This window comes from Petaurus breviceps, unplaced genomic scaffold, assembly GCF_028583685.1.
Source record: "Petaurus breviceps papuanus isolate PSGF00001 unplaced genomic scaffold, PetGlider_PUasm1.0 151, whole genome shotgun sequence".
Lineage (NCBI taxonomy): Eukaryota > Metazoa > Chordata > Mammalia > Diprotodontia > Petauridae > Petaurus > Petaurus breviceps.
This window is the reverse complement of record NW_027185712.1, coordinates 17,693,397-17,705,883: the sequence shown is the minus strand read 5'-3', so window position 1 is coordinate 17,705,883 and position 12,487 is coordinate 17,693,397. Positions and strand designations below refer to the sequence as shown.

Here is a 12,487-nt window from a genome sequence, read left to right as displayed (position 1 = left end):
GAAAGAAAAAGTGCATCTAGGACTGGTTCTAGGCAAACATTTTTAATTTGGGGCTATTCCCACTCCTTTCCGCCTGTCTTCTTCCTCTGTTCCTCAGCACACACACTCCTAGAATCAGAATTAGGGCTAGAAGGAGACTTCGAGATCATCTAGGTTAGTCCCTCATTTTACAAAGAGGAAAGCGACTTGTCCAACACAGCAAAAGAAAGGCAACTGCAGAACTTGAACCCAGGCCTGCTCACAGGGGTGCTTGTCATTTCCCAGGAGGCTTCCTCCCCAGCCCCTGCCTCAGGGTGCTCATGCTATCATCCAGCTCCCCAAGGCCACCAAAATATTCTCCTAAAGCAGGCTGTACTGTAAATAGCCAACAAAAATTTACTAAGCATCTACAGCTGTGCTAAGGGGCTGGGCATGCAGAGGGGCATTAAAGAAGCTAGTAAGAGATAGATAGGCAAACACTATGTACAAAAAAGATACCTACAAGGTAGCTCAGAGGGAAGCATGAAAACTGAGGAGGGTCAGGAAAGGCATCCTGTAAATAGGTGGGATGTTAGCTGGCACTTGAAGAAAGTTCAGGAAGGCAGGAGATGGAAATGAAGGATTCTAGGTAGAGAGGACAGCCAGTCAGAACTCACAGAGACAAGAGATGGAGGGCCTTGGCCAGAGACTAGCATGGAGGCCAGTGTAATTAGGTCACAAGAGTGCATGGTGGGAAATAGGGTCTGAGAAGCCTGGAAAGGTAGAAGGAGGCCATGTTATAAAGGGCTTTAGATGACGGAAGGTTTCATATTTGATCTTAGAGTTGATAATGAACCACTGGAGTTTACTGAATGGGGAGGGGAGGCATGTGATATGGTCAGACCTGTGTTAGGAAGACTGATTTGACAGCTGAGTGGAGAATGTAGTGTAGGGGGAGAGGTGGAAGACAGTAGGATATTGCAGTAGTCCAGGTGTAAGATGATGGGGGTCTCTACAGGGTAGTGGGTGGAAGGTCAAAGAAGAGAAGAGGGCATAAACAAGAGATGCTATTTAGGTAAAAATGAGTGGACCTGACCATTGATTGGCGATGGGGAGAGGAGGAGTTAAGGATGACACCCAGGTTGTGGGCATAGGTGGCTGAGAGAACAGTAATGCCCTCTTATGTAATAGGGAATTTAGGCAAAAGGGAGGATTATGAAGAGCTTTGAATACTAGTCATTCAGTGAGTGGATAAAACATTTATTAGGGATCCACTATGTGCCATCAAGGTTCTGGGGATACGAATGCAAATAAAAACAAAGACAATCCCTGCCTTCAAGGAGCTTACACTCCAGTGAGGGAAAGACACACAAAATGAAGCTGATGGGGAGGAAAGGTACTTGGCATGGGGCCATGATGGAGAGGTCCAAAGAAGTTTAAAAGCAGGGTAGCTGATAAGAAATGGGAAGAAGACTGTGCTGGGCCCCCTCCTTAAACAGAGGCCCTAGAGGCCATGCTCTTGCCCTCCATTCAGAGAACCCTAATGAGATGTGCCTACCAGGCAGATTCAATCTTGCAGGATAATGAGATTTCCCAGTGATGAGTTTCCTGGGAAAGGAAGGCATGATGGAAAGGTCCAAAGAAGTCCAATCAGATCTGTGCTTTTGGAAGATCGTTTTGATAGCTGAATAGAGAAGGTATTGGAATGGGGAGAGACTCGTTATCAAAGCTTTCAATGCCCATCAGCAGTGGGAACAGGCCCACAACTGGTCACTGTACTTCTAGGTTCAAAAATACAAAAACAACAAAAAAGGGTTTCTCATTCTTTGTCATTTCTATTGTTATGTATGGGATTCCGGGGGTCTCAAACATGTCCAGGTCAGATTTTCAAAAATAATTGTCATGATCAAATTGGAGACTCATCACCTGGGTGGAAGGTATGGCCTTTGAGGGCAAGGGCTGTTTCATCTCTTTTAGTCTTCATATCTCCAATATCTACCACAGTGCCTGGTACACAGTAGGTGCTGAATAAATGCTCGATTGGTTGATTTCTATCATCTTCTACTGTGCCTACACCCACTTTAGAATCAGAATATTTATTTAGCACTAACTATGGCTTCAGACCTCAATAAGGCCCTTTTTAAATATTTAATTGTGACAAGAAAGCAATATTGGGTGCTAAAAGGAAGTGTGGTATAATGGAGAAAGTACTGGTCTTATGGTCAAAAGTCTTGAGTTCCAACCTTAATTCAGCATTGTCCCCTACCCTCTCTGCGATACAGTCTCAGCAATAAAATGGAGCTGGCAGGAAGGTTTATAGTATTTATAACATTCACTAAAGATAAAATCATAGGCTTTAGACTTGGAAGGGACCTAGAGGTTTTAATGAATGAAGAAACCAAGACTATAAAAGTAACATTTTTTCTAGTAAGTAGCTGAACCAGGATCTGAACTCAGTCCTCTGCCTCCAAATCGAATGCTCTTTGGATAAATCAAAGCAGAGGATCAAGGATATTTTTTTTCAAAATGGGGTGATACACTTGAGGTCAGAGAAGCTAGGGATAGGGAGAGCCTTTGGGTGCTGGAGAGAGAGAGGGGGAGAGAGAGAGAGAGAGAGAGAGAGAGAGAGAGAGAGAGACAGAGACAGAGACAGAGAGACAGAGACAGAGAGAAACAAGGACTCGATTCCATGGAAGCTGGCCCCGATGACGCTTGACATCAGCAAAGAATATTAACTCGAGTCAGCAAACTCTTTTACCCTTAAATGCCACCATAAGGGCTAAGCAATGCTCAGACATGCCAATGTTAACCTTAACTCATACTCTAAGAAAAGAGGAAAAGAAGAGAAAAAGAAGGGAAAGGAGAAGACAAGAGAATGCAGGATCACAAAATCTCAGATCTGGAAGGGGCATGTCAAGTTTGACCTAAACCTGAACAGGAATCCTAACTACATCTCCAAGAAGTTATCAGCCACCCTCTACTGGATTTCTAATGAGAGGTCACGAGTGAAATTAAATAAAGATAAACTGGGGCATGTTTTCTCCAAGCAAGATAACATTATATTAACAAGGGAACCACCTGCCAATAGAAAGGGTCAATGAATCAATCACCTCAGTTAATAATCAAAGACCCTGAGATGAAGATGACTCATTTTTATAAGGTTAAAACAAAGAATAGAAAAGGGCAGGTGACATCATGGAGTTGGAGACAAAGACATCCCTGAGGCATAGGAGACAATAGGATTGGTTGGAAGTTGGAAATGAGTGCTAGCAATGGCCTTCTCCTTTCCCCCGTGACTATGAAAAGTTCATTGTTTGAGTCAACCTGCAAGGTCAAAAGATATTAGGCCAAACTTCTTTGGATAGCAAACTGGACGTCCTTGAAGGTTAGTGGTGTAAAGATGCCAGACTCAACTCTGATGTGTATCTGCATTGTAATAAGCAGGACAACTGAGTTTCTAAACTTAATTCCTAACAAACTAGCTGAATTTCTGGACTAAGTTCAGAGGCAAAAAACTATGACTTAGGCAGTTACAGGACAAAATAAATTAATTGTAAATAGGATCAATTAAAAATGATATAGAATCAATTTTAATCTTCTCAAAGAATCTTTTTATCTTCCAAAGTAATCCATTTCACCTTTCGACAGGCTAGGTATTAGAAAGGCTTTCCTTTCTGCAAATCTGCAGAAATTAACTGCAATCAATCTGCCTTCGCCCCTTCCACCTATTACTTGTAGTTTGGCCCTTTGAGACCAAGCAAAATAAAGCAAATCTTTCTTCCATATGACAAAGGCAGTTAGGTGGCTCAGTGGATAGAGTTCTGGGCTTGGAGTCAGGAAGACCTAAGTTCAGATATAACATCAGACACTTAACGAGCTGTATGACTCTGGGCACATCACTTAACCCTGTTTCACTCAGTTTCCTCATCTGTGAAATGAGTTGGAGAAGGAAATGGCAAACCACTCCAGTCTTTTTGTCACGAAAACCCCGGGGATGGCTAGGTGGCACAGTGAAAAGAACACTAGCCCTGGAGTCAGGAGGACCTGAGTTTAAATCTGGCCTCAAGACACTTAACACTTATTAGCTGTGGGACTTGGGGCAAGTCACTTAACCCCAATTGCCCTGCCTCCCCGCCTCCTAAAAGCAAAACACACACACACACACACACACACACACACACACACACACACACACACACACAAAACCAAATGGGGCCCCAGAGAGATGGACATGACTGAACAAGAAAAATGACAATACTTGAAGTTCATTGCTCCCCACTCCTCCACCTCCCCTCAGTTTTCTCTTTTAAACATATCTAGGTCCTTTGACCCATTTTTGCATGCTATGATTTCCATCTTGGCCATCCTCCTTTACTCATGCCCCATTTAATCAATGTCATTTATAAAATGTGGCCCACAGAACTGGGCATAAGAGTCAGACCTGTATTCTACATTAGGACTGGAAACAAAAATAAAGGACACATATTGAGGAATAGCAGAGAGCATGCCTCCAGCTGCCTCACCCTTAGTTACTTTTCCCTGAACTGGGGGACTAAGTGAGGAAAAGGAAATGGGCAAAAATACCCCAGTGGAACCTGGGGCAAAGTTCTTCTTGAAAAGGGAAATGAATCAAATTCAGACCTTTCAGTAAACTATGAAAATAAAAATAAAACCGAAGTACAATCCATCGAAGATGGCATTTCTTATTAAAGGGCAGAGGCTCGATAGCTTCCCAGAGCAAAACACCATGCCAGGTCCTCAGGCAGATCAGAGCAATCCTGTCAAGAAAGACAAGACTTGTTGTGTGGGCTGGACCTAGTCCATCATAGTTCAGACCTAAGGGAAAGACCCTTTTATAGCTGAACAACACTTTTCAACTTTTTGAAAATGTTTTCACATGGATAATAACCTCATTTGATTTTTATACTCTGCTGAAGTATGGAGAAGTTATTCTTTTGACAGACTGGAAAACTGAAAAATAAATGAGTTAAATAATTTGCCCAGTTATTTAATGAGTAAAGCAGATCTCCCAACTCAAAGCCCACATTCTTTTCCTTGGATGATGCTGTTTACTCTGATTATACTGTCCAATTTCTCATGCAACACTGCCTGTGAAGTGCCATTGTTTCTTGGGGTAGTGAAAAGGGCATTGGACTGTCAGAGATGCCTGGGCTCTTATCTTGGTCCTGTCACAAATTGTGTGACCTTGGACAAGTCATCTAGCCCTTTTAGGCTTTTTTCTTCATTTTTCAAGAGGACGTTGAACTAGATCTCTAAAGTCTTTTCCCAGAGGAATGTCCTTACAACCAAATCCTTGGCCCTGCCCAAATAGTGTAACATAAGAAACAGATATAGTTTAACCAATGGATATGACATTAAAAATGTATTGCCAGCTCCTTGGCAGCAGCACGCTAAAGGAAATCGGTCCTTTCCTTCTGACCTGCAGGTAAAATCGTGTGTGTATGTGTCAGATCCCCCACCCCAGGAGCTTGAGCTCCTTGAGAACAGGCTTGTTTTCCTATTTGTCACACCAGCTTTTAACACTGTGCTATGTAATTACAATATTAACTGCTTAATAAATGCTCTTTCGTTTATTTACATGCTATGATTCTCCTTAGAAACTAATTCGACCGCAGTCACAGGGCCAAGCTTTTCACTTTAAAATGTAAATAGCCGATTTAGTCCGCTCCAGACTGGCTGCTTCTCCCTTGCTACTGACTCACCAGAAGATGGCGCCCCAGGAACGTTCAGGTCCCTTAAAATGTTTATCACAAAATGTTCCGATGTTCCCATACCAGGAGTTTTCATGATCTTGGTGACCTGACCTTCTTCTACCTATGTATCCAAATATATACAGGTGCATTGGCTTTGGGGACAAAGGGCTAAGGAAGGAGGTTCTCAGCAAATCCCTTGGGCCCCATCTGGGTCTCCACCTAAATGAGGAGGCTGAACTAACTGGTGTCTGAGGGCCCTAATGGTTCTATGTTAGAACCATGCTCTGATGGAGCATCTGAGCTAACCAGCCCCATACGTGGTCACACATACACACACATGTAACAGTGATCAATAAAACATGGCCTCAATGAGCAGTGAATCAAATAAGCGTAATTACAAGAGAACTGGGCCCTTATGGCTGGGACCAATACATTGTCTCTTGACCAAGGTAAGCCATAACTCTAATGGCTTCTCCCTCTCCTTAGTTCCTGTTACTTATGAAGGCCCTTTTAAAAACATTTCCTCATCAGGCTTTTGAAATAAAGTAAAAACTTGATGTTACCTGGACCTCAGGGATTACTTCAAGAACATGCTAACACCATGTTTAAAGTGAAGAGGTGACCTCCAGGAAGTTGATAGGACCATAGGTCTGGAGCTGGAAGGAATCTCTGAAGCCATCTAGCCCAAGCCCATCCCCTTATAGATATGGAAGTGGGGCCTAGCGAGCTTAAGTGAATTGCCTAAAGTCAGAGACAGAATTTGAACCCAGGTCCTAAAACTCCAGAATCACTGTTCTTTCTACTGCATCATATTAAAACTAAATTAGATGATGGATCTGTCCTATGCCAGCCCCTCATACCACCAGGCTGCTTTGATTTCTAGCCCACCCCTGGTGACCTTCAATAGGAGCTGAGGAAAGGAAAACAGCAACATCATCTAGGTGCCACCGAAGCCTTGGAGTGCAGAGGAGACATGAGATAGCACGGGCAGCAAGCACTCTGATAGCTGGAGAGTGCTTGACCGGAAGGCAGAGACCTAGGTTTGAATGCCCACCACAGACCCTTAACTGTGACCAGGGGCAAATCACTTAACCTCTTAAATTCAGTTTCTTTATAATGAATGATTATATATTATTTATTATAAATTCATACATTGACATAATCCTATAACCTTTTAAATTCAGTTTTCTTTGTAAAAAGGGGATAATCTGCAGCATTTAACTCACAGGGTTGCTGTGAGGCCCATGTATGCCAATGTACACCTTAAAACACTATTTGAATGTTATTAATTATAGACTCATCAGTTATTGATTTTAAAAACATGCTTTTCCTGTTATAATGAATCATCTTTTTAAAATGGGGTAAAGGGACAGCTAAAACACGCTGCCTTATCTCGTAAACCATAAATTCCATTTACCAGTGAGGTTATCACTGCATGTCTGGTGTGAGAAAAAATGGAGGAGTAGTACTTACTATTCATAGGTTTTAAATTTAAATGAGTGTTCAAAACATTGCTGTTGCCAAAGAGGTCTGTGAGGCACAGGGCCACAGGAAAAATTAAGCTCCTTTTACATGAACAATTAGCAAATGATTATCTTTAGTGGAGGTGGGATAATTAAGAAACACCAAGAGATGTTACCTAGGGTAATAAAGGAGGTTTAGGAATATTAAGAATCATGTTTATTTCAGTAATAGATTGGAAGTTACTATTTTTATCTTTTTAAGTTAAAATTGTCCTTTCCAGTTAACAAGCATCTAATTCTCTCTCCCTCTTACCTTCCTCACTTGAAAAGACCAACCAACCTTGCAATATGCATAGTCAAGCAAAATAAATAAACGAATCCCACGCTGGCCACATCTGAAAAGTCTTAGTCCCTCACTTCTCTTTCAGGACATGGGCAGCCGTCAAAGCACTGGTTTTCTGAAATCATGGCTGATCACTGTATATTACATTACATATCACTGTATATTGATCACGTCTTTCAAAATTGTTCATTTTCATATTACAGTGTAAATTGTTCTCCTGGTTCTGTTCAAGTGATACCTGCTCCCCCACCCATTCCTCCTTCATATGGACTACTTGTACCCCAATTATGATATGCGCCCCATTTCTTCTGGAGTGTACTTCTCTTTTTCCTCCCTCCTAAAGATAAAAAAATCATTCCTAGGATAAAAAATGACTGCTAATCTAAGATAAAAAAAAAATCCTTTGTTATTTGATTCTGACTCCTGCTGATGTTAGGGGATGTGTCACTCCCACTTCTTGCCATTAGACTGCCATCCTTTCACCCTTGCAATTGATCACTTGTATTTACCTATGCTTCTCTTTACTCCAATGGTTTGTATTTCAAAGTTTCTATTAAGCTCCAGTCTTTTCATCAGGAATGCTTGCAAGGTTTTTGCTTCATTAAAGGTCTATTATTTTCCCACTGTAGAATGATACTGTTTTGCTGGGTATTATTTTGCCTTTTGGATTACATTCCTTGCTCTCTATTACATAAAGGTAGTACTTACCAAATTTTGGGTAATCCTGGCTATAGTTAGAGTAAATAGAACTCTCTTTGTAGCAAATGAAGTACTTTTTTTCTTTGACCTAGAAGCTCTGGATTCTGGCTATGATTTTTCTAGGAGTCATCATTTTATGGTTTCTTTTAGTAGGTAAAACTAGTGGATTCTAGTTTCACTTTGCCCTTTGGTCCTAGGAGATCTGGACAGTTTTATAATTTCTTCAAATATGATTTCTAGGCTCTTTATTGGTAGCAGCTCAGATAGTCCAGTGATTTTTAAATTTATCTCCTTGATATTTTCCCAGTCTGTTGATTTTACATAGTATCTTACATTTTCTTCTATTCTTCAGTCTGTTATAATAGTTATCTCATGCAGCCATTAATTTTTGTTCAGTACTTTCTAATTTGTAGTGAGTTCTTTAATTTTTCCAAGTCTCTCCTCCACATCTATCTTTTTTTAAAGTCTCTTTCCTCTAGCATTCTCATTTAACTTATCGTTTTATTTAAACTTTTACATCATTTCTTCTTAGAAATTCTAATTGATCTTAAGGGCAAGCTACTTTTGAGGCATTGGATTTCAGGGTTGATCTCTTCTGGGTTTGTGTCATTTAGTCATTCTTCCAGGAATATTCTCAGTGCAACCTGGTGTTGCTGATCTGACTAGGAGTTCCAGGGTCTTAAGAATGAGATCTTGGCCACTCTAGGTAACCTGTGCTTGAGGCTCTGGGTGCTAAGCCCAAGTTCTTGGTCATCCTGGGAGAAGTCAGCAACTATTGGCTTGGGCTGAGAGGCTGAGTCTAAGCTTTTAGTCCACCCTCTTTTCACAGTTCTTGTCCTGTAATTTGGCCTATACATTGAATTCTTGTGATCTTGGGCTAGAAAGATGACTCACTGTAGCTTCTCCTTTAATTTCCCAATCACTAGCCAGTCCAGTGTTCTTCTTAGATCATTGTTGCAATAGTTGTTGGGGAAACTGGATTGGACTAGCTCTTCCTCTTCTGTCATCTTGGCTGATCTTCCCCATCACTATGCTTTGTAGAAATATCACCAACTGGGGCAGCTAGGTGGCGCCGTGAATAAAGCACAAGCCCTGAAGTCAGGAAGAGCTGAGTTCCAATCTGACTTCAGACACTTGACACACCTACTAGCTATGTGACCTTGGGCAAGTCACTTAACCCCAACTGCCTTGCCTTCCCCCCTTTAAAAAAAATTCAAAAAAACAAGAAATATTGCCAACCAAAATAAAAGCCAGGAAGGAAAGTAAGTCAGTCTGGAGTCAGAACACTCAGCTCTTTAGTGAATAATCATCATGACTTGACTCACTCTGGCTTAAAATGTTTTACTACCGGTGTCTCCACAGACGTATCCTGATGTGAACCATAGACTGAGAAGATACAAAGGGATAAACATGGATTAAAACTGGCTACAATAATAAACTGGAGGAGAGGACATTTCCTTAAGTCAATAAATATCTAAGATCATGATGAGGACATCACAATAAAGTATCATCTTTCTCATTTTTCAACTGGGAAAGTCTTTTGTTGTTTTAAATAAGGCCACAGTATTTTAAAATGTTTAATTAAGCATCACATGTACAAAACAGGGCATACATCAAACTTTGAATTAAGCAGAAGTGCTTTATAAGCAGCAAAAATTAAATGAATAAAGAAATCTGACTGTACATTTCATTACTTCTGAAAACCTTTTAAAATCATTTTATTAGACACTAAAGAAACCATATGATTAACATTTCTGAATCCTGAACAACTTTATAAAGTACATTCATCACAGAAGCGGGTATGAGCAAATACAACTGTTGCTAGTCTGATAAAGCACACTGGCCATCAGAATGCCTCATTCTTCAAATGGCCAGATTAGCAATTATCTTTGGGGTCGGATAAGCCTAAAACAATCCTCGTCAGCCCCAGAGCAAGCAACTACAAAATTTCAAAGAATTATGTCTGAATTAGTTTGAGTTACACTTGCCTTAATCATTTCAAAGGATGCTGATGGTAAATCACGAGAATAACTATACAGAAACTAGAGGCTGCCTGGTTAGTTACTTAAGAAGTTTAGTCACATTCAGTGAAGGAACTGTAATGTCTTTAAAAATTGGCACATAATTTGGATTTATTTGCGTTGGTCCTTGTTCCAGAGTTTCAATGATAGTTTGCTTCATATCTCTGCTAGCATCTCCTCTGACTGTCAGCAAAGCTGCGATGTGATCATCTCTGTAAATGAGAGAGGGTAAGGGTAACAGTAATAGCATTAGACTAAGTCTGAACACACTGCAGATAGAGGAGCAATCCTGTGTCTTTACACAACCCATGGAATCTGAGCTTAGAGGTGCCAGCAAGTTCCATTTGCTCAGAAATTGCACTTCTAGGTCGAAATGCCCAGATTCTTTTGGCAATAATTAAAACGCCCATCACGCCAACAAATGTCAAGTTTTTACTGGAAATCAAGCTGTGGGTGACCTACTGCTGAGTAAGGGATGAGTTTTTACTTTGACTTCAAAGGGGAGAGAAAATGGATTTTTCAGATGAGTGAATTTTTCCCCTACCTCATCAGTCCAGATTTGGAAGAGATTTTTGGTTTTATGTTTTTCATGGGCACAGATCTTTTTTGGTAGACTTTTGTTTAGTGAAATGAAAGACAGGATACCTTGGCTTCTTTTTGTCTGTGGGTACTAAGAATATAGGATCAATATCACAAACATAAAATGAGAGAAGAGTAGCAAAGTGAAGCCAAAGAAAATGACCCAGTGCAATTCGAGCCAGGTCTCTCCTCTTTTACATTGTGGCCACTCTCTGGGATGTACGGGACTGACCAATCCTGATAAATGGTATTCAAGACCTTCAGAAACATGGCCCCAGTCTGCGTTGTTCAGTCTCCCTATCACTCCTCCACAAAGAACACTATAAACAAACTGGTGTATATCCAGATCTATTTATGTGTATGTATGTGTGTAGACAGACAACAGATATTTAAAGTTCATGGATCCCAGGTTAAGAATCTCTGGCACAGTGTCTCACAAAGTACTCAATAAATACTCTACTAACAACTTACCCCATAAGTGCTCGGTGCTTATCTGCCTTAGGGACAGAATCCATTTTTTTTTCCCCACAGAAAGGTTAAGAATTTTTTAAAATGCTCTTAGGAGAAACAAATTCGGAAAAAATATGGAGCTCAAGCTAGGCTCCACCAACAGGAGATGAAAATGGAAAACATGAAAGCCATTCATTACCTGATATCTGGGTATTTGCTGACTAGAGTAGAAACTTCCAGATAAAGCAGTGAAGGATCGGTCAGCTTAATAACTTCTGCAATGGCTACAATGGTATCACAGTGTCCATCTGTGTCCTCTCCAAATCCCTACAGAATGGCATGTGAAGAGCATGTGAAGACTGCCTCCACGAAGACATTATTTCATTCATTACAAACCAGGAAATTCCCTTCTTTCTCCCAGCAACAATCAGATGGCTAATGGCAAGCCTTCCACTCTGCAACGCTCTTCAGTTCACAAAGAGCCTTCCTTACAACCACCCTGTGACATGGACTGGTCTGGTAATCACAAGGCCTGGACCTGAGTCCTGACTTCTGACTGCTGGCTGTGTCACCAAAACAAAGCACTTGCCTCTACAGCTCTTAGCTTCCTTAGCTACAAAATGGGGATGATACTCATGCTACCCACTTCACAGGATTGTTTTGAGGCAAGTGTTTTGTAAACCTTAAAGTGAGACAAGAATGCAAGAGGTGATTAAGCAGGCAGAGCATTCTCATTCTGCAAAGGAGGAAACTGAGCACCAGAGGTGAAATGACTTGCCCAGGGTCACAAAGCAATCTATTTTCCCATGACCAATAACAATTAGTAAAAACAATTTTAAAGCCACATTTCTACAATGCATTATAGTTGGTCATAAAGTGACTAATACATATGACCTGATTTAAAACCATGCAGACTCTGACAATGTGCCGCCTTAGCTAGAGGAAGTCTCTCCTGGCCAGCGCCAGGACTCTTGCCTTTACTGTGATCTACTTTACTTTCAAATGAACTCATCTGTTTGTCTAAATATGCTTCAGCAAACTGAATCTTGAGAAGGGTTTTTTTTGGTAGTTGCATACTCTTGAGTTGTACTCATTACTTTTTCTGTCATTTTTTCCTCCAACTTTTGACTTACTCAAAATCCATAACACTATTTTGATCACAAATAAAGATCAAGTAATTATTTGGTTTCTGGCTCCCAGGTGTGTAAGTCAGTCTCTCTCTCTCTCTCTCTCTCTCTCTCTCTCTCTCTCTCTCTCTCT

The 12,487-nt window shown here is 40.8% G+C and overlaps 1 protein-coding gene across 3 annotated transcripts in view; it reads right to left on the bottom strand.

Moving 5' to 3' along the window:
• Positions 1–9,740: 9,740 nt before the first annotated feature.
• Positions 9,741–12,487, bottom strand: part of EXOC3 (exocyst complex component 3) — a 34,856-nt gene continuing 32,109 nt past the window's right edge. For all 3 annotated transcript variants that reach the window (XM_069076050.1, XM_069076059.1, XM_069076069.1), the window contains exons 12-13: positions 11,427–11,554; positions 9,741–10,410 (exon numbers count right to left, since the gene is read on the bottom strand). In XM_069076050.1, coding sequence (XP_068932151.1) covers positions 10,239–10,410; positions 11,427–11,554 — 300 coding nt within the window. In that variant the 3' untranslated portion in view covers positions 9,741–10,238. The remainder of the gene's footprint in view (positions 10,411–11,426; positions 11,555–12,487) is intronic.